Source organism: Cherax quadricarinatus, unplaced genomic scaffold, assembly GCF_038502225.1.
Source record: "Cherax quadricarinatus isolate ZL_2023a unplaced genomic scaffold, ASM3850222v1 Contig254, whole genome shotgun sequence".
Classification (NCBI taxonomy): Eukaryota; Metazoa; Arthropoda; class Malacostraca; order Decapoda; family Parastacidae; genus Cherax; species Cherax quadricarinatus.
Window position 1 is genome coordinate 117,626 of NW_027195280.1, and position 27,375 is coordinate 145,000.

At 47.5% G+C, this 27,375-nt stretch overlaps 1 protein-coding gene across 1 annotated transcript in view; it reads right to left on the bottom strand.

Moving 5' to 3' along the window:
* Nucleotides 1–27,375, bottom strand: part of LOC128703261 (uncharacterized) — a gene marked incomplete at its 3' end in the record, with an annotated part of 199,359 nt that overhangs the window by 87,229 nt on the left and 84,755 nt on the right. The window contains exon 2 of the mRNA XM_070080256.1: nt 20,110–20,219. Within this exon, the coding sequence (XP_069936357.1) occupies nt 20,110–20,219 (110 nt within the window). The remainder of the gene's footprint in view (nt 1–20,109; nt 20,220–27,375) is intronic.

Here is a 27,375-nt window from a genome sequence, read left to right on the forward strand (position 1 = left end):
TCTTCAGATCGGCTTCACATTTCCAGAAAGTAAAGTTAACGTTATAATTAAGTCCCAGTTCCTCTTTTATTAAATAAATAGTGATATTGATTTCTATTCGAAAACGAGAATGCTTTTGTCGTATTAAGACTCGTTAAACAAGATAAATGATAATGTAGTTTAGAAGGTTCAGGAGTCCCGTAGCTGGGTTGGTAGCGCACTCACCTCACACAGTGAGGTCCGGGATCGATCCCCGGTACGGGTGGAAACATTAGGGCGTGTTTGCTTAAGACATCTGCTGTCCCTGTTCACCCAGCACTATGTAGGTAGCTGGGTGTTAGTCGACTGGTGTGGGTCGCATCCTGGGGACAAAATTGACCTAAGTTGTCCGAAACACTACATAACAAGGGGCTTTCTATATAGTGTATTAGTGACGTCAGCTGGGTCTGTATACATCATACATGTAAAACGTATACAGACCTAGAAATTAAGTATACATGTACAAATGTAGAGTTTAAATGGAATTGTTTAAGAACCTGAAGAATGCCTTTTCTGATATGCTTCAAACTTTCTGTGTGAAGGGCTTTAATAAAAGAAAACTTGACTTTCACTTATCCTACTGGTTATTCTTCTGGTTATCCTTCTGGTTATCCTTCTGGTTATCCTTCTGGTTATCCTACTGGTTATTCTTCTGATTATCCTTCTGGTTATCCTTCTGGTTATCCTTCTGGTTATCCTTCTGGTTATCCTACTGGTTATTCTTCTGGTTATCCTTCTGGTTATCCTTCTGGTTATCCTTCTGGTTATCCTACTGGTTATCCTTCTGGTTATCCTTCTGGTTATCCTTCTGGTTATCCTTCTGGTTATCCTACTGGTTATCCTTCTGGTTATACTTCTGGTTATCCTTCTGGTTATCCTTCTGGTTATCCTTCTGGTTATCCTTCTGGTTATCCTTCTGGTTATCCTTCTGGTTATCCTTCTGGTTATCCTACTGGTTATCCTTCTGGTTATCCTTCTGGTTATCCTTCTGGTTATCCTTCTGGTTATCCTTCTGGTTATCCTTCTGGTTATCCTTCTGGTTATCCTTCTGGTTATCCTTCTGGTTATCCTACTGGTTATCCTTCTGGTTATCCTTCTGGTTATCCTTCTGGTTATCCTTCTGGTTATCCTACTGGTTATCCTTCTGGTTATACTTCTGGTTATCCTTCTGGTTATCCTTCTGGTTATCCTTCTGGTTATCCTACTGGTTATCCTTCTGGTTATCCTTCTGGTTATCCTTCTGGTTATCCTTCTGGTTATCCTACTGGTTATCCTTCTGGTTATACTTCTGGTTATCCTTCTGGTTATCCTTCTGGTTATCCTTCTGGTTATCCTTCTGGTTATCCTTCTGGTTATCCTTCTGGTTATCCTTCTGGTTATCCTACTGGTTATCCTTCTGGTTATACTTCTGGTTATCCTTCTGGTTATCCTTCTGGTTATCCTTCTGGTTATCCTTCTGGTTATCCTTCTGGTTATCCTTCTGGTTATCCTTCTGGTTATCCTACTGGTTATCCTTCTGGTTATCCTTCTGGTTATCCTTCTGGTTATCCTTCTGGTTATCCTTCTGGTTATCCTACTGGTTATCCTTCTGGTTATACTTCTGGTTATCCTTCTGGTTATCCTTCTGGTAATCCTTCTGGTTATCCTACGGTAAAACTACTTAATGTGCTTTAATGTGTATGTAACAGCGAGACGTGGTGATGGTCCGGGCCGCGGGGGCGCTGACCCCTCAAACACACTCCAGGTATACTCCTCCAGATGTTCTCAATACCGATGTATACAAACAAAGTTTACATTGTACCCGGGGTTTAAATAAGACTTACTTATTTTATTACTTACTTACTTAAATATTGGCCTGTCTTAGAGAAAACTTTGGATTGATTTGTTGGCGACCAGCAGACACTGCCGACCAGCAGACACTGCCGACCAGCAGACACTGCCGACCAGCAGACACTGCTGACCAGCAGACACTGCTGACCAGCAGACACTGCTGACCAGCAGACACTGCTGACCAGCAGACACTGCCGACCAGCAGACACTGCTGACCAGCAGACACTGCTGACCAGCAGACACTGCTGACCAGCAGACACTGCTGACCTGCAGACACTGCTGACCAGCAGACACTGCTGACCAGCAGACACTGCTGACCAGCAGACACTGCTGACCAGCAGACACTGCTGACCAGCAAACACTGCCGACCAGCAGACACTGCCGACCAGCAGACACTGCCGACCAGCAGACACTGCTGACCAGCAGACACTGCCGACCAGCAGACACTGCCGACCAGCAGACACTGCCGACCAGTAGACACTGCCGACCAGCAGACACTGCCGACCAGCAGACACTGCCGACCAGCAGACACTGCCGACCAGCAGACACTGCCGACCAGCAGACACTGCTGACCAGCAGACACTGCTGACCAGCAGACACTGCTGACCAGCAGACACTGCTGACCAGCAGACACTGCTGACCAACAGACACTGCTGACCAGCAGACACTGCCGACCAGCAGACACTGCCGACCAGCAGACACTGCCGACCAGCAGACACTGCTGACCACAAGACACTGCCGACCAACAGACACTGCTGACCAGCAGACACTGCTGACCAGCAGACACTGCCGACCAGCAGACGCTGCTGACCAGCAGACACTGCTGACCAGCCGACACTGCCGACCAGCAGACACTGCTGACCAGCAGACACTGCCGACCAGCAGACACTGCTGACCAGCAGACACTGCTGACCAGCAGACACTGCTGACCAGCAGACACTGCTGACCAGCAGACACTGCTGACCAGCAGACACTGCCGACCAGTAGACACTGCTGACCAGCAGACACTGCTGACCAGCAGACACTGCCGACCAGCAGACACTGCCGACCAGCAGACACTGCTGACCAGCAGACACTGCTGACCAGCAGGCACTGCCGACCAGCAGACACTGCCGATCAGCAGACGGTGCTGACCAGCAGACGCTGCTGACCAGCAGACACTGCTGACCAGCAGACACTGCTGACCAACAGACACTGCTGACCAGCAGACACTGCCGACCAGCAGACACTGCCGACCAGCAGACACTGCCGACCAGCAGACACTGCCGACCAGCAGACACTGCCGACCAGCAGACACTGCTGACCAGCAGACACTGCTGACCAGCAGACACTGCTGACCAGCAGACACTGCTGACCAGCAGACACTGTCGACCAGCAGACACTGCCGACCAGCAGACACTGCCGACCAGCAGACACTGCCGACCAGCAGACACTGCCGACCAGCAGACACTGCTGACCAGCAGACACTGTCGACCAGCAGACACTGCTGACCAGTAGACACTGTCGACCAGAAGACACTGCTGACCAGCAGACACTGCTGACCAGCAGACACTGCTGACCAGCAGACACTGCTGACCAGCAGACACTGCTGACCAGCAGACACTGCTCACCAGCAGACACTGTCGACCAGCAGACACTGCCGACCAGCAGACACTGCCGACCAGCAGACACTGCCGACCAGCAGACACTGCCGACCAGCAGACACTGCTGACCAGCAGACACTGTCGACCAGCAGACACTGCTGATTAGCAGACACTGCTGACCAGCAGACACTGTCGACCAGCAGACACTGCTGACTAGCAGACACTGCCGACCAGCAGACACTCCTGACCAGCAGACACTGCTGACCAGCAGACACTGCCGACCCGCAGACACTGCCGACCAGCAGACACTGTCGACCAGCAGACACTGCTGACCAGCAGACACTGTCGACCAGCAGACACTGCCGACCAGCAGACACTGTCGACCAGCAGACACTGCTGACCAGCAGACACTGCCGACCAGCAGACACTGTCGACCAGCAGACACTGCTGACCAGCAGACACTGCCGACCAGCAGACACTGCCGACCAGCAGACACTGTCGACCAGCAGACACTGTCGACCGAGAGCAGACACTGCCGACCAGCAGACACTGCTGACCAGCAGACACTGCTGACCAGCAGACACTGCTGACCAGCAGACACTGCTGACCAGCAGACACTGCTGACCAGCACACACTGCTGACCAGCAGACACTGTCGACCAGCAGACACTGCCGACCAGCAGACACTGCCGACCAGCAGACACTGCCGACCAGCAGACACTGCCGATCAGCAGACACTGCCGACCAGCAGACACTGCTGACCAGCAGACACTGTCGACCAGCAGACACTGCCGACCAGCAGACACTGCTGACCAGCAGACACTGTCGACCAGCAGACACTGCCGACCAGCAGACACTTTCGACCAGCAGACACTGCTGACAAGCAGACACTGTTGACCAGCAGACACTGCTGACCAGCAGACACTGCTGACCAGCAGACACTGCCGACCAGCAGACACTGCCGACCAGCAGGCACTGTCGACCAGCAGACACTGCCGACCAGCAGACACTGCTGACCAGCAGACACTGTCGACCAGCAGACACTGCCGACCAGCAGACACTGCCGACCAGCAGACACTGCTGACCAGCAGACACTGTCGACCAGCAGACACTGCCGACCAGCAGACACTGCCGACCAGCAGACACTGTCGACCAGCAGACACTGCCGACCAGCAGACACTGTCGACCAGCAGACACTGTCGACCAGCAGACACTGTCGACCAGCAGACACTGTCGACCAGCAGACACTGTCGACCAGCAGACACTGCCGACCAGCAGACACTGTCGACCAGCAGACACTGCCGCCCCAAGACACTGTTTTCTCAGGTCAGATCTCAACACAACCCAAAAATAAATCGATGAAAAAATTTAGACTAACCTAATTTAACTTAAACATTAAGTAAATGTAACCTGATCTAACCTAACTTAACCTAACCTAACTTAACCTAACCTAACTTAACTTAACTTAATTTAACCTAACCTAACCTAACCTAACTTAACCTAACCTAACCTAACTTAACCTAACTTAACCTAACTTAACCTGACCTAACCTAACTTAACCTAACCTAACCTAACCTAACCTAACCTAACCTAACCTAACCTAACTTAACCTAACCTAACCTAACCTAACCTAACCTAACCTAACTTAACCTAACCTAACCTAACCTAACCTAACCTAACCTAACCTAACCTAACCTAACTTAACCTGACCTAACCTAACTTAACTTAACCTAACCTAACCTAACCTAACCTAACTTAACCTGACCTAACCTAACCTAACCTAACCTATCCTAACTTAACCTGACCTAACCTAACTTAACTTAACCTAACCTAACCTAACCTAACTTAACCTGACCTAACCTAATCTAACCTCAGCTAACCTAACCTAACCTAACCTAACCTAACCTAACCTAACCAACCTAACTTAACCTGACCTAACCTAATCTAACCTCAGCTAACCTAACCTAACCTAACCTAACCTAACCTAACCTAACCTAACTTAACCTGACCTAACCTAACTTAACTTAACCTAACCTAACCTAACCTAACTTAACCTGACCTAACCTAATCTAACCTCAGCTAACCTAACCTAACCTAACCTAACCTAACCTAACCTAACCTAACCTAACCTAACCTAACTTAACCTAACCTAACCTAATCTAACCTCAGCTAACCTAACCTAACCTAACCTAACCTAACCTAACCTAACCTAACCTATCCTAACCTAACCTAACTTAACCTAACTTAACCTAACCTAACCTAACCTAACCTAACCTAACCTAACTTAACCTAACTTAACCTAACTTAACCTAACCTAACCTAACCTAACCTAACCTAACCTAACCTAACCTAACTTAACCTAACCTAACCTAACCTAACCTAACTTAACCTGACCTAACCTAACCTAACCTAACTTAACCTGACCTAACCTAATCTAACCTAACCTAACCTAACCTAACCTAACCTAACCTTCCATTTAGTAAATGTAACCTAACCTACCTGGAGTTTATCTGGAGGGTATTCCGGGGATCAACGCCTCCACGGCCCGGTCCACTGTGGATCAGGTTCTGATCAAGTAGGTTGTTATTGCTGGCCGCACGTAGTCCAACGTACGAACCACAGCCCAGCTGATTCGGCACTGACTTTAGGTATCTGTCCAGCTCCCTCTTGAAGGCAGCCAGGGACCTATTGCTAATTCCCCGAATGCATGGTGGGAAGTTATTGAACAGTCTTGGGCCCCGTACACGTATGGTGTTACAATGTACCAATGGCGCCCCTACTTTTCACTGAGGGTATTTTGTACCGCCTGCCCAGTCTTTTACTTTCGTAGGGAGTGATTTCTGTGTTCAGATAAGGGACCATTCCTTCTAGGATTTTCCAAGTGTAGAGTATGATGTATTTCTCTCGCCTGCGTCCCAGTGAGTACAAGTCAAGCACTTCCAAGTGTTCCCAGTAGTTGAGGTGTTTGATAGAACTTATATGTGCAGTGAAGGATCTCTGTACACTCTCTAGATCTGTAATTTCACCTACTTTGAACGGAGATGTTAATGTATAGCAGTATTCCAGCCTAGAGAGAACAAGTGATTTGAAAAGGATCATCATTGGCTTGGCATCTCTTGTTTTGAACGTTCTCATTATCCATCCTATCATTTTCTTTGCACTTGTGATCGTGGCACTGTTGTGATCCTTGAAAGTGAGATCCTCAGTCGTTACTACTCCCAGGTCCCTTACATTATTTTTTCGCTCTATTGTATGGCCAGAATTTGTAGTATACTCTGTTCTAGTTATTATCTCCTCCAGTTTTCCATAACGGAGTAGTTCGAATTTGTCTTTATTGAACATCATATTGTTTTCCGTTGCCCACTGGAAAACTTGGTTTATGTCCTCAACAGATGACAATCTCATGCCGATCCTAGTATCGTCTGCAAAGGATGACACGGTGCTGTGCACTGCATCTCTGTCTTTGTCTGATATGAGGATGAGGAACAGGATGGGGCGAGTACTGTGCCTTATGGAACAGAGCTCTTCACTATGGCAGCCTCCGATTTAACTCTGTTGACCAATACTCTTTGTGTTCGATTTGTTAGGAAGTTGAAGATCCATCTCCCCACTTTGCCACGTAATTTGTGCTCTATTACTCCATGATCGCACTTCTCAAAGGCTTTTGCAAAGTCTGTGTATATTACATCTGCATTCTGATTTTCTTCCAGTGCATCCAAGTCCATATCATAGTGATCCAGTAGTTGTGAGAGGCAGGAGCGACCTGTCCTGAACCCATGTTACCCTGGATTGTGCAGATTTTGGGAATCCAGGTGGTTTGCAATCCTGCTTCTTAGCACTCTTTCAAAGATTTTTATGATGTGGGACGTTAGAGCTATAGATCTATAGTTCATAGCTAATGCTTTGCTGCCACCTTTATGGAGTGGGGCTATATCCGTTGTTTTAAGTGACTGTGGAATTTCACCCATGTCCAAGCTCCTCCTCCATAGTATACTTAGGGCACGCGAAAGGGGTTTCTTGCAGTTCATAATGAACACAGAGTTCCACGAGTCTGGGCCCGGGGCTGAGTGCATGGGCATGTTGTCAATGGCTTTCTCAAAGTCTATCGGAGTTAGGGCAATGTCGGAAATCTGGAAAACATTAATGGAGTTTCAAGGCTCATTTATGAAAAAATCATTTGAATTGTCGACCTTTAAACTGATTAGTGGCTCGCTAAACACAGAGTCGTACTGGGATTTCAGTATTTCACTCATTTCTATGTTGTCATCTGTGTAAGTCCCATCTTGTCTGAGCAAGGACCCGATACTAGATGTGGTATTTGCCCTGTTTTTGGCATATGAAAAGAAATTTTTCGAATTTCTTTCAGTTTCACTAATCGCTTTTAGCTCCTCCTGCCTCTCCTGGGTCCTGTAAGAGTCCTTTAACTTAAATTCAATACTTTCCACTTCAATGGTTAGTGCTTCCTTCCTTGAATCACATAATCTAGTGTTCTTGAGGAGCTCGGTGATTCTTCATCGTCTTCTGTAGAGGGAGCATCTTTCACTCTCTAGTTTACTTCTTTTCTTCTTACTTAGGGGAATATGCCTTGAACATACTTCAGCTGCCAGGAAGTTGATCCTTGCAAGGCACTGGTGTGGATTCATGTTATTTAAGATATCTTCCCAACATGTTTCATGTAAGACATGGTTCACCTGGTCCCAGTTGATGTTCTTGTTGTTGAAATTGTATTTGGTAAAGAGACCTTCACAGCTACGTGCATTGTGCTGGTCAGGACTCCTGTACATGCAGGTCTGAACTTTGTTTAGATTGTGATCGGAATTAGTTGTTTTTGATATTGTTATTTTTCTTTCCAGGTCCTCATATTTGTGAAGATAAGGTCAAGTGTGTTTTCCAGTGTTGTTGGCTCCACTATCTGCTGACTTAGGTTGTGTTTATCACCGAGATTTAGTATCACATGTGTGTGTGACCTTCCATCAGCGCTGCCTCATCGGATTGTTTCTGCTATAACATTATTGCTACGTTCTTCTATTTTGTATGCCTAGCCTTAATCATTTTAATTTTAAAGGTAGTAGAGAAGTAAGCCGGTGGAAGGCCTCGGTCAGATGATCAAAATCTTCAGCTGCAGGTCATCATATGACTAAGACAAGCATCAGGAAACACTTGTCCTGTTTCCTGACCATTCATACCTAATCTTATTTTATCATGTCACTCTCACATGTCACACCTTCCTTATAAGTCACAGTACTAGTGTTACGGGTGGTTATTGTCACGTTATTGCAGGATGGGTTCATTGATGAAGCTTCGGCGGCTTCTTACTTTATTTGCGATATTTGGGTACACAGACAGTGTGTTTGTGCCCATGGCCCCAAGGGACCATGCCAGCGAGGGAGAGAAGAGTAGGCCTTGTTGACTCTAGGATGCCTGGACGCCGAGTGAGTGAGAGGCAGGGAGATGCCGTGTCAAGTGGCATGCCCACTGAAAGGCCTACAGGTGGCAGCACGAGCGTAGCGCAAACTATGAACTTAGTTGGCAGACAGCACTGGCTGTCTATGTTATCGTTTTTAATTGTCTTTAAAAAAAGTAGATATTTAATACTTTCTGACCAGGCTTTCTGTGGCATGCTAAAAGTATATTGCAATTTATTCTGCATATATCACACACCCATACAGTCATGCCTCCCGACCAGCCCACCAGGTGCTAAGAGTATAACAAGTAGGGGCCCCATCGTTATGCCAGCACCTTGGTTCTAATCAGTCAATCACAAGGAAGCCCACCAAAGTTGTGAAGTGATGTGGTACACTGGTGAATCAACTTTGACAGATGTACCTCCCGGTCTGGTCACTACGGTTCTCTCCATGTCTCTTGCTTCCATTTGTCTTATTGTTTTTATCCTCTGTATATATTGTACATAGCGACTTACCTTTTGGTGAAGAAAATACAAATATTTACTCTCTCTCTGGTGCCTTTTTGCTCGTTCCTACCGTGGTTATCGTGCTACAGCCAGGTGTGCAGGCCACTACCATGGTTATCGTACTACAGCCAGGTGTGCAGGATACTACCATGGTTATCGTGCTACAGCCAGGTGTGCAGGCCAGTACCGTGGTTATCGTGCTACAGCCAGGTATGCAGGCCAGTACCGTGGTTATCGTGCTACAGCCAGGTATGCAGGCCAGTACCGTGGTTATCGTGCTACAGCCAGGTGTGCAGGCCAGTACCATGGTTATCGTGCTACAGCGAGGTGTGCAGGCCAGTACCGTGGTTATCGTGCTACAGCCACGTATGCAGGCCAGTACCGTGGTTATCGTGCTACAGCCAGGTATGCAGGCCAGTAAAGTGGTTATCATGCTACAGCCAGGTGTGCAGGTCACTACGATGGTTATCGTGCTACAGCCAGGTGTGCAGGCCACTACCGTGCTTATCGTGCTACAGCCAGGTGTGCTGGCCACTACCGCGGTTATTGTGCTACAGCCAGGTATGCAGGCCACTACCGTGGTTATCGTGCTACAGTCAGGTGTACAGGCCACAACCGTGGTTATCGTGCTACAGCCAGGTGTGCAGGCCACTACCGTGGTTATCGTGCTACAGCCAGGTGTGCAGGCCAGTACCGTGGTTATCGTGCTACAGCCAGGTATGCAGGCCAGTACCGTAGTTATCGTGCTACAGCCAGGTGTGCAGGCCACTACAATGGTTATTGATTTACAGCCAGGTGTGTAGGCGAGTACCGTGGTTATCGTGCTACAGCCAGGTGTGCAGGATACTACCATGGTTATCGTGCTACAGCCAGGTGTGCAGGCCAGTACCGTGGTTATCGTGCTACAGCCAGGCGTGCAGGCCAGTACCGTGGTTATCGTGCTACAGCCAGGTGTGCAGGCCAGTACTGTGGTTATCGTGCTACAGCCAGGTGTGCAGGCCAGTACCGTGGTTATCGTGCTACAGCCAGGTGTGCAGGCCACTACCGTGGTTATCGTGCGACAGCCAGGTGTGCTGGCCACTACTGTGGTTATCGTGCTACAGCCAGGTGTGCAGGCCACTACCATGGTTATCGTGCTACAGCCAGGTGTGCAGGCCACTACCATGGTTATCGTACTACAGCCAGGTGTGCAGGATACTACCATGGTTATCATGCTACAGCCAGGTGTGCAGGCCAGTACCGTGGTTATCGTGCTACAGCCAGGTATGCAGGCCAGTACTGTGGTTATCGTGCTACAGCCACGTATGCAGGCCAGTACCGTGGTTATCGTGCTACAGCCAGGTGTGCAGGCCAGTACCATGGTTATCGTGCTACAGCGAGGTGTGCAGGCCAGTACCGTGGTTATCGTGCTACAGCCAGGTATGCAGGCCAGTAAAGTGGTTATCGTGCTACAGCCAGGTGTGCAGGTCACTACCATGGTTATCGTGCTACAGCCAGGTATGCAGGCCAGTACCGTGGTTATCGTGCTACAGCCAGGTATGCAGGCCAGTAAAGTGGTTATCGTGCTACAGCCAGGTGTGCAGGTCACTACCATGGTTATCGTGCTACAGCCAGGTGTGCAGGCCACTACCGTGCTTATCGTGCTACAGCCAGGTGTGCTGGCCACTACCGTGGTTATCGTGCTACAGCCAGGTATGCAGGCCACTACCGTGGTTATCGTGCTACAGCCAGGTGTGCAGGCCACTACCGTGGTTATCGTGCTACAGTCAGGTGTGAAGGCCACTACCGTGGTTATCGTGCTACAGCCAGGTGTGCAGGCCACTACCGTGGATATCGTGCTACAGCCAGGTGTGCAGGCCACTACCGTGGTTATCGTGCTACAGCCAGGTGTGCAGGCCAGTACCGTGGTTATCGTGCTACAGCCAGGTATGCAGGCCAGTACCGTAGTTATCGTGCTACAGCCAGGTGTGCAGGCCACTACCATGGTTATTGATTTACAACCAGGTGTGTAGGCGAGTACCGTGGTTATCGTGCTACAACCAGGTGTGCAGGATACTACCATGGTTATCGTGCTACAGCCAGGTGTGCAGGCCAGTACCGTGGTTATCGTGCTACAGCCAGGCGTGCAGGCCAGTACCGTGGTTATCGTGCTACAGCCAGGTGTGCAGGCCAGTACCGTGGTTATCGTGCTACAGCCAGGTGTGCAGGCCAGTACCGTGGTTATCGTGCTACAGCCAGGTGTGCAGGCCACTACCGTGGTTATCGTGCAACAGCCAGGTGTGCTGGCCACTACTGTGGTCATCGTGCTACAGCCAGGTGTGCAGGCCACTACCGTGGTTATCGTGCTACAGCCAGGTGTGCAGGCCAGTGCCGTAGTTATCGTGCTACAGCCAGGTGTGCAGGCCAGTACCGTGGTTATCGTGCTACAGCCAGGTGTGCAGGCCACTACCGTGCTTATCGTGCGACAGCCAGGTGTGCTGGCCACTACTGTGGTTATCGTGCTACAGCCAGGTGTGCAGGCCAGTACCGTGGTTATCGTGCTACAGCCAGGTGTGCAGGCCAGTACCGTGGTTATCGTGCTACAGCCAGGTGTGCAGGCCAGTACCGTGGTTATCGTGCTACAGCCAGGTATGCAGGCCAGTACCGTAGTTATCGTACTACAGCCAGGTGTGCAGGCCACTACCATGGTTATTGAGCTACAGCCAGGTGTGTAGGCGAGTACCGTGGTTATCGTGCTACAGCCAGATGTGCAGGATACTACCATGGTTATCGTGCTACAGCCAGGCGTGCAGGCCAGTACCATGGTTATCGTGCTACAGCCAGGTGTGCAGGCCAGTACCGTGGTTATCGTGCTACAGCCAGGTGTGCAGGCCAGTACCGTGGTTATCGTGCTACACCCAGGTGTGCAGGCCACTACCGTGCTTATCGTGCGACAGCCAGGTGTGCTGGCCACTACTGTGGTTATCGTGCTACAGCCAGGTGTGCAGGCCACTACCGTGGTTATCGTGCTACAGCCAGGTGTGCAGGCCAGTACCGTGGTTATCGTGCTACAGCCAGGTGTGCAGGCCAGTACCGTGGTTATCATGCTACACCCAGGTGTGCAGGCCACTACCGTGCTTATCGTGCGACAGCCAGGTGTGCTGGCCACTACTGTGGTTATCGTGCTACAGCCAGGTGTGCAGGCCACTACCGTGGTTATCGTGCTACAGCCAGGTGTGCAGGCCAGTACCGTGGTTATCGTGGTACAGCCAGGTGTGCAGGCCACTACCGTGCTTATCGTGCGACAGCCAGGTGTGCTGGCCACTACTGTGGTTATCGTGCTACAGCCAGGTGTGCAGGCCAGTACCGTGGTTATCGTACTACAGCCAGGTGTGCAGGCCAGTACCGTGGTTATCGTGCTACAGCCAGGTGTGCAGGCCAGTACCGTGGTTATTGTGCTACAGCCAGGTGTGCAGGCCACTACTGTGGTTATCGTGCTACAGCCAGGTGTGCAGGCCAGTACCGTGGTTATCGTGCTACAGCCAGGTGTGCAGGCCACTACCGTGGTTATCGTGCTACAGCCAGGTGTGCAGGCCACTACCATGCTTATCGTGCGACAGCTAGGTGTGCTGGCCACTACTGTGGTTATCGTGCTAAAGCCAGGTGTGCAGGCCACTACCGTGGTTATCGTGCTACAGCCAGGTGTGCATCCAGTACCGTGGTTATCGTGCTACAGCCAGGTGTGCAGGCCACTACTGTGCTTATCGTGCTACAACCAGGTGTGCAGGCCAGTACCGTGGTTATCGTGCTACAGCCAGGTGTGCAAGCCAGTACCGTGGTTATCGTGCTACAGCCAGGTGTGCAGGCCAGTACCGTGGTTATCGTGCTACAGCCAGGTGTGCAGGCCAGTACCGTGGTTATGGTGCTACAGCCAGGCGTGCAGGCCAGTACCGTGGTTATCGTGCTACAGCCAGGTGTGCAGGCCAGTACCGTGGTTATCGTGCTACAGCCAGGTGTGCAGGCCAGTACCGTGGTTATCGTGCTACAGCCAGGTGTGCAGGCCAGTACCGTGGTTATCGTGCTACAGCCAGGTGTGCAGGCCAGTACCGTGGTTATCGTGCTACAGCCAGGTGTGCAGGCCAGTACCGTGGTTATCGTGCTACAGCCAGGTGTGCAGGCCAGTACCATGGTTATGGTGCTACAGCCAGGTGTGCAGGCCAGTACCGTGGTTATCGTGCTACAGCGAGGTGTGCAGGCCAGTACCATGGTTATCGTGCGACAGCCAGGTGTGCAGGCCACTACCGTGGTTATCGTGCTACTGCCAGGTGTGCAGGCCAGTACCGTGATTATCGTGCTACAGCCAGGTGTGCAGGCCAGTACCGTGGTTATCGAGCTACAGCCAGGTGTGCAGGCCAGTACCGTGGTTATCGTGCTACAGCCAGGTGTGCAGGCCAGTACCGTGGTTATGGTGCTACAGCCAGGTGTGCAGGCCAGTACCGTGGTTATCGTGCTACAGCCAGGTGTGCAGGCCGGTACCGTGGTTATCGTGCTACAGCCAGGTGTGCAGGCCAGTTCCGTGGTTATGGTGCTACAGCCAGGTGTGCAGGCCAGTACCGTGGTTATCGTGCTACAGCCAGGTGTGCAGGCCAGTACCGTGGTTATCGTGCTACAGCCAGGTGTGCAGGCCGGTACCGTGGTTATGGTGCTACAGCCAGGTGTGCAGGCCGGTACCGTGGTTATCGTGCTACAGCCAGGTGTGCAGGCCAGTTCCGTGGTTATGGTGCTACAGCCAGGTGTGCAGGCCAGTACCGTGGTTATCGTGCTACAGCCAGGTGTGCAGGCCAGTACCGTGGTTATCGTGCTACAGCCAGGTGTGCAGGCCAGTACCGTGGTTATCGTGCTACAGCCAGGTGTGCAGGCCAGTACCGTGGTTATCGTGCTACAGCCAGGTGTGCAGGCCAGTACCGTGGTTATCGTGCTACAGCCAGGTGTGCAGGCCACTACCGTGGTTATCGTGCTACAGCCAGGTGTGCAGGCCACTAGACTACCTGTCCTTGTTAGGCTTTTATTACTAGTAAACAAGTAACTGCAACTCAAAAAACAACTGGACTCATCTTTTTTGTGAAATAAAGATTTATTGTTATTGTCACTCGTTCAGTAATTTTATTTTTTTGTGAATTACCAGTTATAAACAACACGTGCTATGTCAAGCTGTCCCGTTTACGCGTCAGAACAGTTATCAGACTTTTGTAAAATAACAAATAAATAAAAATAATTAAATATCATATTATGACAACAACAACAACAACAACAGTTAAAAACACTAACGACAATAACAGCAACAGCAGCAGCAACAATAACAACAGCAACAAGCAACGCATCAAGCAACAACAAGCAACGCAGCAAGCAAAGCAACAGCAACAGCAACAACAGCAAGCAACAGCAACAGCAACGAACAGCAACAACAGCAAGCAACAGCAACAACAACAGCAAGCAACAAGCAACAAGCAAGCAACAACATCAGCAACAGCAACAACAATAACAACAGCATCAAGCGGCATCAACAACAAGCAACAACAACAGCAACAAGGCAACAGCAACAACAGCATCAACAACAGCAACAGCAACAACAAAACAACAAGCAACAACAAGCAGCAACAACAATCAGCAACAACAACAATAACAGCAGCAACAGCAACAAGCAAGCAAGGCAAGGCAAGCATCGCGGCATCAGCAGCAGCAGCAAGCAACAGCAACAGCATCATCAGCAACCAAGAACAGCAGCAGCATCAAGGCATCATCAGCAACAAGCAACAGCAGCATCAGGCAACAAGCGCAGCAACAGCAGCAAGCAAGCAGCAACAAGCAGGCAGGCATCGGCAACAGCATCACGCAGCAACAAGCAGCAGGCATCAGCAACAGCATCAACAGCATCAGCAGCAGCAACGCAGCAGCATCAGCAAGCAACATCAGCAACAAGGCAACAAGCAACAGCAACGCAGCAACAACAACAGCAACAGCAACAGGCAGCATCAGCAACAGCATCAGCAACAGCAACAAGCAGCAGCATCAACAACAAGCATCAGCAACAAGCATCAGCAACAAGCAACAACCAGCATCAGCAAGCAACAGCAGCAACAGCAGCAGCATCAAGCAACAGCATCAGCAACAACAACAGCAACAACAAGCAGCAGCATCAACGAACAGCATCAGCAACAACATCAAGCAGCAGCAACAGCAGCAAGGCATCAAGCAGCATCGGCAAGCAACAGCAAGCAAGCAAGCAACAGCAAGCAGCAGCAAGCAACAGCAACAAGCAAGCAGCATCAAGCAGCAACAAGCAGCAGCAAGCAGCAACAAGCAACAGAACAACAAGCATCAGCAACAAGCATCAAGCAAGCAAGCAGCAAGCAGCAACGCAGCAGCAACACATCAGCAACAGCATCAAGCAAGCAGCAACAGCAGCAGGCATCAGCAGCAAGCATCAGCAACAACACGCAACGCAGCAGCAACAAGCAAGCAAGCAAGCAACGCAAGCAGCAGCAAGGCATCAGCAAGCAGCAACAACAGCATCAGCAAGCAAGCAGCAAGCGACATCAGCAACAAGCATCAGCAACAAGCAAGCAGCGCATCAAGCAACAAGCATCATCAGCAACAACGGCAACAACAAGCAAGCAACAACGAGCAAGCAACAAGCAACAACGGCAAGCATCAGCAACAACAGCAACAAGCAAGCAACAGCAGCAACAGCAACAAGCAAGGCAAGCAACAGCAACAGCATCAACAAGCATCAGCAACAACAGCAGCAGCAGCGTCAAGCAACAGCATCAAGCAGCAACAACAGCAAGCAGCATCAGCAACAAGCAGCAAGGCAGCAGCAGCAAGCAGCAGCAGCAGCAGCATCAGCAACACGCAACAAGCAAGCAGCAAGCAACAAGGCAAGCAAGCACGGCATCAGCAGCAGCAAGCAAGCAACAACAGCGGAGGCGTCGACAACAGCATCAAGCAGCAAGCAGCAACAAGCAAGCAGGCAGCAGCATCAGCAAGCGCAACAAGCAGCAGCAAGCAAGCAACAAGCAAGCAGCAGCATCAGCAAGCAGCATCCAGCAGCAACAGACAGGCAGCATCAGGCAAGCAGCATCAACAAGCATCAACAGCAAGCAACCCAGCAGCAGCATCAGCAACAAGCATCAGCAAGCAACAAGCAGCAGCAGCAACAGGCAAGCAGCACGCAAGCAGCAAGCAAGCAAGCAACGGAACAGCATCAGCAACAGCATCGCAAGCAAGCAACAAGCAGCAGCATCAGCAACAGCATCAGCAACAGCATCAGCAATCAACAAGCAAGCAGCAGCATCAGGCAACAAGCAACAGCAACAGCAATGGCAGGCATCAGCAACAACAACGGCAGCATCAGGCAACAGCATCAGCAACAGCATCAGCAACAAGGCAGCAACAGCAGCATCAGCAACAGCAACAAGCAACAGCCATCGCAACAGCAGCAAGCAGCAAGCAGCAACAGCATCAAGCAACAGCAATCAACAACAAGCAGCAAGCAAGCATCAGCAGCAGCATCAGCAACAGCATCGGCAGCAACAGCAACAACGGCAGCATCAACAGACATCAGCAACAAGCCCAACGAGCAAGCAACAACAAGCAAGGCAACAGCAAGAACGAAGCAACAAGCAAGCAAGCAAGGCAATCCAGCAACAGCAACAGCAACAACAAGCAGCAACAGCAACAGCAACAGCATCAGCAACAGCATCAGCAGCAACAGCAACGGCATCAGCAACAGCATCAGGCAACAACAGTCAATAGCAACAGCAGCAGCAGCAGCACAGCAAGGCATCAGCAACGGCAAGCGAACAAGCAAGCAGCAACAGCAAGCACACGGCAGCATCGGCAAGCAAGCATCGCAAGCAAGCAACAAGCAAGCAAGCAGCAAGCAGCAACAGCAATCAGCAAGCATCAGCAAAACAAGCATCAACAAGCAGCAACAGCAACAAGCAACAACAAGCAACAACAGCAGCGGCATCAAGGCAACAGCATCAGCAAGCAACAAGCAACAGCAAGCAACAACAACAACAGCAAGCAGCACTGCAGCAGCAACAGCAACACAAGCAACAAGCAAGCAAGCAGCAACCGTAACAAGCAAGCAGCATCAGCAACAGCATCAGCAAGCAAGCAGCAACGCAGCATCAAGCAACAGCATCAGCAACAAGCATCAGCAACAGCATCAGCAGCAACAAGCAGCAGCATCAGCAACGCATCAGCAAGCAGCAAGCAGCAAGCAAGCAGCAACAGCAACAGCAACAACAGCAGCATCAAGGCAACAGTAACAAGCAAGCATCAACAACAGCAGCAACAACAGCAACAGCAAGCAACAAGCAAGCAACAAGCATCAACTAACAGCATCAGCAAGCAACAAGCAACAGCAACATCAAGCAACAAGCAGCAGCAACAACAGCAACAACAAGCAAGCAACAGCAACGCAAGCAGCAACGGCAACAGCAGCCCAGCATCAGCAACAAGCATCAGCAGCAGCAGCAACAAGCAGCAGCAACAGCAATAACAACGCCACAAAGCAACAACAACAACAAGCAGCAAGCAAGCAACAGCAACAGCAGCATCAGCAAGCAGCATCAGCAAGCAACAACAACAAGCAAGCAAGCAAGCAAGTAACCAGCGGCAACAACAACAACAAGTAACAACAGCATCAACGGCATCAGCAACAGCAACAGCAGCAAGCAGCAGCAACAACAACAACAACGACATCAAGCAAGCAACAAGCAACAAGCAAAGCAAGAACAAGCAAGCAAGCACAACAGCAAGCAACGCAACAAGCAGCAACGTAACAGCAAGTAAGCAACAACAGCAAGCAACTTAGTAACAAGCAACATCAACGGCATCAGCAAGCAAGCAACAACAAGCAGCAACAGCAAGCATCATCAGCAACAGCAACAAGCAGCGAACATCACGCATCATGGCAAGCAACCTTAGCAGCAGCATCAGCAGCAACAGCAACCAACAGCAGCAAGCAACAGCACAACAGCAGCAACAAGCAAGCAACAGCAACAAGGCAAGGCAGCATCAGCAACAACAAGCAGCATCAGCAAGCAACAACCAGCAACGCAGGCATCAGCAACAAGCATCAACAGCATCAGCAACAGCATCAACAGCATCACGCAACAACAACAGCCAGCATCAAGCAAGCAAGCATCAAGCAGCAAGCAACAAGCAACAACAGCAGCAACAGCAGCAACAGCAAGCAACGGCAGCATCAGCAACAGCATCAGCAACAACAACAGCAGCAAGCAACAGCATCAGCAACAGCAAGCAACAACAACAGCAAGCATCAGCAACAAGCATCACAGCATCAAGGCAACAGCATCAAGCAGCATCAAGCAACAACAACAAGCAGCATCAGCAACAGCAACAGCAGCAGCAACATCAGCAACAACATCAGCAACATCAACAACAGCATCAAGCAGCATCAACAGCAACAGAACAAGCAGCAAGGCATCAAGGCAGCAAGCATCAAGCAACAACAACAACAACAAGCAACAACGCAGCAACAACAAGCAACAAGCAAGCAAGCAAGCAAGGCATCAGCAACAGCATCAGCAACAAGCAACAACGCAACACAATCAACAACAACGACAATAACAGCAGCAACAAGCAACAACGACAATAACAAGCAATAACAACAACAAGCAACAACAGCAATAACAACAACAACAGCAACAAGCAATAACAGCAAGCAACAAGCAACAATAAGCAATAACAAGCAACAACAACAAGCAAGCTAACAATAAGCAACAACAGCAGCAACAGCAACAAACAACAACAGCAACAAGCAACAAGCAACCAATAACAACAACGACAATAACAACAACGACAATAACAACAACAATAACAACAACAACAACAACAACAACAACAACAACAACAACAACAACAACAACAACAACAACAACAACGACAATAACAACAACAACAACAATAACAATAACAACATCAACAATAACAACAACAACAACAACAACAACAACAACATCAACAACAACAACAACTATAACAGCAATAACAACAACAACAACAACAACAACAGCAACAACAACAGCAACAGCGCACGTTATCGAAAAGATTCACCAGCCCTGCCGGGTCTAGAGCAATATAATTCCTTCCCTCCTCTGGATGCGACCCACAACAGTCCACAGACGTCTGGCATCATTGTTAACGACTCCGTGAAGAGGAGGAGCAGGTGTAGGAAGACACTCACCCGGAAACTAACCCGGGTCCTGTCGGTTGTGAGCTGAGTGCTTTCCTATTAAACTGTATCTGTAAGACAAGATCAAGTAGTACATGAATGGTATACAATACCGACAAGATGAAGAATTAGACATATATACAACATCTGGGTATCTTTATTTATAGATGTTTCGCCCACCAGAGGCTTTATCCTGGGACAGGGTCCCAGGACCCAAACGTCTTCTAATAAATATGTCCGAGTGTTTGCCTACGTGTTTTTCTAAAGCAAAAAATGAGACAACCATAATCTGAAGAGTCTTCAAGACTCCGGTGGTCTTCAAGACTCCGGTGGTCTTCAAGACTCCGGTGGTCTTCAACAACTTCAACTCAGGGACGGATTACCTCATCTTCTGTACATAGTTCTACTGTCTTCCCATTATGTCCTTTAACTGGTACCGATAAAGCCACTGGATGAAGAAACGTCTACAGACATACCCAGAAGTTGCACCTGTGTCTGATTCTTCAATATTAAAATACTCACTCGTAGAAATCATGGCAGGGGTCGACTTTGTTGTTGAGAGCAGCGAGGAGACTGGAGGCAGCGTGAACACATTCCTGGGTGAGGCACAAGTCTTCTTGCTGACACTTTCCCTGTCAACAATGATACACTCTTAGACAGGAAGTTCCTACAAGTTTCAAGTCTGGCCAAGACTGGTACAATGTTGCCACAACTCAGTCCTGTGTTTGAGCATTTAATGTCTTCAGTTATCATGTGAGTATCTAATATCTTTATCTTCGGGTTTTACCATTTATTTTTATTTTTATTTACAACACGTGTGGTTTGATAAATACTGCAATAAGCACGTGTTTTTATAGTCAAATGCTAATGATATAATATCTAATGTTGTGACTTATTTCTATGTGGGTCCGTATTTTTAAATTTCAATAACATATATATTCAATAAACAATTTAACTAAAGATAAAAAATGTTCAATTTGAAATTATAAAACATAGCAAATGTTAGTACACGAAATTATTTTAATAATAAGCATAATTTTTACGAAACAAGTGATTTTGAATCATTAACAGAATTGCGGCTAGCCAGGATTCGATCCTGCATCATCATGCCCAGCCCCCTGAGAATAGAACAATGTACACATCACTATCCACAGGACCAACAATTTTCAATTGTTGGTCGTGTGGATAGAGTGATGCATACATTGTTCTCTTCTCAGAGGGCTGGGCATAGTGACGCAAGATCGAATCCTGGCTGGCTGCAGTTCTGTTAATGATATATATGTCAATTAGCAAGAACTCGTTTAAAATTAAGTCCTTTCTAAAATTTTCTCTCATACGTTCAAAGACATATATTTTCATTCATGTTAACGTAAAAATTAATAAATTTGTACCAATATAGAAAACTTATCTAACACTATTATAACAAGCGCAATTTAATTTAGACTAATCCAACTAAATATATTTTAGATAAGTTTACAATAATTTATTAATGAATGAACACAAATATATTTTACACGAGAAAGGTGAAGGTTTATAAACTCAAAGAGGAGACAGTTAAGTAACATATAAACGACTATTAGAGGATAGATGTGCTAGTGAGACTACAGGCAATGGTGTCGAAGATGTATGGGGTAGGTTTAAGAATGTAGTGTTAGAGTGTTCAGCAGAAGTTTGTGGTTACAGGAAAGTGGGTGTGGGAGGGAAGAGGAGCGATTGGTGGAATGATGACGTAAAGAGAGTAGCAAGGGAGAAAAAGTTAGCATATGAGAAGTTTTTACAAAGTAGAAGTGATGCAAGAAGGGAAGAGTATATGGAGAAAAAAAGAAAGGTTAAGAGAGTGGTGAAGCAATGTAAAAATAGAGCAAATGAGAGAGTGGGTGAGATGTTATCAACAAATTTTGTTGAAAATAAGAAAAGGTTTTGGAGTGAGATTAACAAGTTAAGGAAGCCTAGAGAACAAATGGATTTGTTAGTTAAAAATAGGAGAGAAGAGTTATTAAATGGAGAGTTAGATGTATCAGGAAGATGGAGGGAATATTTTGAGGAACTATTAAATGTTGATGAAGATAGGGAAGCTGTGATTTCGTGTATAGGACAAGGAGGAATAACATCTTGTAGGAGTGAGGAAGAGCCAGTTGTGAGTGTGGAGGAAGTGCGTGGGGCAGTGGGTAGAATGAAAGGGGATAAGGCAGCTGAGATTGATGGAATAAAGAGAGAAATGTTAAAAGCAGGTGGGGATATAGTTTTGGAGTGGTTGGTGCTAGTATTTAATAAATGTATTTAAGAGGGTAAGGTACTTAGGGATTGGCAGAGAGCATGCATAGTTCCTTTGTATAAAGGCAAAGGGAAAAAAAAGAGTGCAAAAATTATAGGGGGATAAGTCTGTTGAGAATACCTGGTAAAGTGTATGGTAGAGTTATTACTGAAAGAATTAAGAGTAAGACGGAGAGTAGGATAGCAGATGAACAAGAAGGCTTTAGGAAAGGTAGGGGGGGGGTGTAGACCAAGTGTTTACAGTGAAACATATAGGTGAACAGTGTTTAGATAAGGGTAAAGAGGTTTTTGTGGCATTTACGGATTTGGAAAAGGCATATGACATGTTGGATAGGAGGGCAATGTGGCAGATGTTGCACGTGTATGGTATAGGAGGTAGGTTATTGAAAGCAGTGAAGAGTTTTTACGAGGATAGTGAGGCTCAGGTTAGAGTATGTAAGAGAGAGGGAGATTATTTCCCAGTGAAAGTAGACCTTAGACAAGGATGTGTGATGTCACCATGGTTCTTCAATATATTTATAGATGAGGTTGTAAGATAAGTGAATGCGAGGGTCTTGACAAGAGGTGTGGAGCTAAAAGATAAAGAATCAAACACAAAGTGGGAGTTGTCACAGTTGCTTTTTGCTGATGACACTGCTTTTGGGAGAATCTGAAGAGAAGTTGCAGAGGTTGGTGGATGAATTTGGTAGGGTATGTAAGAGAAGAAAAATAAAAGTGAATATAGGAAAGAGTAAGGTGATGAGGATAACAAAAAGATTACGTAACGAAAGATAGGAGATCAGATTGGAGGGAGAGAGTATGGAGGAGGTGAATGTATTCAGATATTTGGGAGTGGACGTGTCAACGGATGGGTCTATGAAAGATGAGGTGAATCATAGAATTGATGAGGGGAAAAGAGTGAGCGGTGCACTTAGGAGTCTGTGGAGACAAAGAACTTTGTCCTTGGAGGCAAAGAGGGGAATGTATGAGAGTATAGTTTTACCAACGCTCTTATATGGGTGTGAAGCATGGGTGATAAATGTTGCAGCGAGGAGAAGGCTGGAGGCAGTGGAGATGTCATGTCTGAGGGCAATGTGTGGTGTGAATATAATGCAGAGAATTCGTAGTTTGGAAGTTAGGAGGAGGTGCAGGATTGCCAAAACTGTTGTCCAGAGGGCTAAGGAAGGGTAGTTGAGGTGGTTCGGACATGTAGAGAGAATGGAGCAAAACAGAATGACTTCGAGAGTGTATAGATCTGTAGTAGAGGGAAGGCGGGGTAGGGGGTCTGCCTAGGAAAAGTTGGAGGGAGGGGGTAAAGGAAGTTTTGTGTGCTAGGAGCTTGGACTTCCAGCATGCGTGAGCGTATTTGATAGGAGTGAATGGAGACAAATGGTTTTTAATACTTGACGTGCTGTTGGAGTGTGAGCAAAGTAACATTTATGAAGGGGTTCAGGGAAATCGGCAGGCCGGACTTGAGTCCTGGAGATGGGAAGTACAGTGCCTGCACTCTGAAGGAGGGGTGTTAATGTTGCAGTTTAAAAACTGTAGTGTAAAGCACCCTTCTGGCAAGACAGTGATGGAGTGAATGATGGTGAAATTTTTTCTTTCTCGAGGCACCCTGCCTTGGTGGGAGTCGGCCGATGTGTTAATAATATATATATTTATATATATATATATATATATATATATATATATATATATATATATATATATATATATATATATATATATATATATATATATATATATATATATATATATATATATATATATATATATATATATATATATATATATATATATATATATATATATATATATATATATATATATATATATATATATATATATATATATATATATATATATATATATATATATATATATATATATATATATATATATATATATATATATATATATATATATATATATACATATATATATATATATATATATATATATATATATATATATATATATATATATATATATATATATATATATATATATATATATATATATATATATATATATATATATATATGTGTGTGTGTGTGTGTGTTTGTGTACTCACCTAGTTGTACTCACCTAGTTGAGGTTGCGGGGGTCGAGTCCGAGCTCCTGGCCCCGCCTCTTCACTGATCGCTACTAGGTCACTCTCCCTGAGCCGTGAGCGTTATCATACCTCTGCTTAAAGCTATGTATGGATCCTGCCTCCACTACATCGCTTCCCAAACTATTCCACTTACTGACTACTCTGTGGCTGAAGAAATACTTCCTAACATCCCTGTGATTCATCTGTGTCTTCAGCTTCCAACTGTGTCCCCTTGTTACTGTGTCCAATCTCTGGAACATCCTGTCTTTGTCCACCTTGTCAATTCCTCTCAGTATTTTGTATGTCGTTATCATGTCCCCCCTATCTCTCCTGTCCTCCAGTGTCGTCAGGTTGATTTCCCTTAACCTCTCCTCGTAGGACATACCTCTTAGCTCTGGGACTAGTCTTGTTGCAAACCTTTGCACTTTCTCTAGTTTCTTCACGTGCTTGGCTAGGTGTGGGTTCCAAACTGGTGCCGCATACGCCAATATGGGCCTAACATACACGGTGTACAGGGTCCTGAATGATTCCTTATTAAGATGTCGGAATGCTGTTCTGAGGTTTGCTAGGCGCCCATATGCTGCAGCAGTTATTTGGTTGATGTGCGCTTCAGGAGATGTGCCTGGTGTTATACTCACCCCAAGATCTTTTTCCTTGAGTGAGGTTTGTAGTCTCTGACCCCCTAGACTGTACTCCGTCTGCGGCCTTCTTTGCCCTTCCTCAATCTTCATGACTTTGCACTTGGTGGGATTGAACTCCAGGAGCCAATTGCTGGACCAGGTCTGCAGCCTGTCCAGATCCCTTTGTAGTTCTGCCTGGTCTTCGATCGAGTGAATTCTTCTCATCAACTTCACGTCATCTGCAAACAGGGACACCTCAGAGTCTATTCCTTCCGTCATGTCGTTCACAAATACCAGAAACAGCACTGGTCCTAGGACTGACCCCTGCGGGACCCCGCTGGTCACAGGTGCCCACTCTGACACCTCGCCACGTACCATGACTCGCTGCTGTCTTCCTGACAAGTATTCCCTGATCCATTGTAGTGCCTTCCCTGTTATCCCTGCTTGGTCCTCCAGTTTTTGCACCAATCTCTTGTGTGGAACTGTGTCAAACGCCTTCTTGCAGTCCAAGAAAATGCAATCCACCCACCCCTCTCTCTCTTGTCTTACTGCTGTCACCATGTCATAGAACTCCAGTAGGTTTGTGACGCAGGATTTCCCGTCCCTGAAACCATGTTGGCTGCTGTTGATGAGATCATTCCTTTCTAGGTGTTCCACCACTCTTCTCCTGATAATCTTCTCCATGATTTTGCATACTATACATGTCAGTGATACTGGTCTGTAGTTTAATGCTTCATGTCTGTCTCCTTTTTTAAAGATTGGGACTACATTTGCTGTCTTCCATGCCTCAGGCAATCTCCCTGTTTCGATAGATGTATTGAATATTGTTGTTAGGGGTACACATAGCGCCTCTGCTCCCTCTCTCAATACCCATGGGGAGATGTTATCTGGCCCCATTGCCTTTGAGGTATCTAGCTCACTCAGAAGCCTCTTCACTTCTTCCTCGGTTGTGTGCACTGTGTCCAGCACTTGGTGGTGTGCCCCACCTCTCCGTCTTTCTGGAGTCCCTTCTGTCTCCTCTGTGAACACTTCTTTGAATCTCTTGTTGAGTTCTTCACATACTTCATGGTCATTTCTTGTTGTCTCTCCTCCTTCCTTCCTTAGCCTGATTACCTGGTCCTTGACTGTTGTTTTCCTCCTGATGTGGCTGTACAACAGTTTCGGGTCAGATTTGGCTTTCGCTGCTATGTCATTTTCATATTGTCTTTGGGCCTCCCTTCTTATCTGTGCATATTCGTTTCTGGCTCTACGACTGTTCTCCTTATTCTCCTGGGTCCTTTGCCTTCTATATTTCTTCCATTCCCTAGCACACTTGGTTTTTGCCTCCCTGCACCTTTGGGTAAACCATGGGCTCATCCTGGCTTTTTCATTATTCCTGTTACCCTTGGGTACAAACCTCTCCTCAGCCTCCTTGCATTTTGTTGCTACATATTCCATCATCTCATTAACTGGCTTCCCTGCTAGCTCTCTGTCCCACTGAACCCCGTTCAGGTAGTTCCTCATTCCTGTGTAGTCCCCTTTCTTGTAGTTTGGCTTCATTCATCCTGGCCTTCCTGCTTCTCCCTCCACTTGTAGCTCTACTGTGTATTCGAAGCTTAAAACCACATGGTCACTGGCCCCAAGGGGTTTTTCATATGTGATGTCCTCGATATCTGCACTACTCAAGGTGAATACTAAGTCCAGCCTTGCTGGTTCATCCTCTCCTCTCTCTCTTGTAGTGTCCCTTACGTGTTGGCACAAGAAGTTTTCCAGTACCACCTCCATCATCTTAGCCCTCCATGTATCTTGGCCCCCATGTGGGTCCAAGTTCTCCCAATCGATCTCCTTGTGGTTAAAGTCACCCATGATCAGGAGCTTTGCCCTGCATGCATGAGCTCTTCTGGCCACTCTAGCCAGTGTGTCAACCATCGCTCTATTGCTCTCGTCGTACTCTTGCCTTGGCCTCCTGCTGTTCTGTGGTGGGTTATACATCACTGCTATTACCACCTTGGGACCTCCAGAGTGAAGTGTTCCCACTATGTAATCACTTTCTTCTCCACTGTCTCCTCTCTCCAGCTCATCAAAATTCCAGCGATTTTTGATCAGCAACGCCACTCCTCCACCCCCCCTGTTCCCTCTGTCTTTCCTCAGGATTTGGTATCCCGTTGGAAAGATGGCATCTGTTATCATACCTGTAAGCTTGGTTTCTGTGAGAGCTATGATGTCCGGTGATGCTTCTTTGACTCTTTCATGCCACTCCTCCCACTTATTTGTTATTCCATCAGCGTTTGTGTACCATACCTTCAGTTTCCTTTCCAACACTGTGGTTTGGGGGGCCTGTGAGGGTGGGAGATCTGGTGGCATACTGTGGGATTCTATAGCTCGGTGTTGGGTGGAGGCTGTGGGTATGGATTGTAGTGTGTGTTGGGATGGTGTGATAGGTTGTATGGTTCTGAGAGTAGTTGTGTGTGTGCTTGCCCTTGCTGTTCTGTTCTGCTCTGACTGACCTCTGCTGGTTCCCTCCTTGTCTCTTTTCCTAGCTCCTTTCGCTTTTTTGTCCTCTCCCTCAGCTGCTGTCGTTCTGATTTTGTTCTGTCTCTGTCTAGGAACACCCTCTTGTACTCTACCGAGTATTTCAATCGTGGTTTCTCTTGGAGGATCCTGTTCCGCACTGTTTCCGTCCTGAGAATCAGCTTGATTGGTCGGTTTCTCCCCTTCGAGTACCCCCCTATTCTCTGAAAATTTACAATCTCGTCCATCTCTTCACCTATTTCCGTGATGATTTTCTCAATCTCCTTTCTTTCTTCCTGCTGCCTTTCAGTGTGTGTCCTTTCCTCT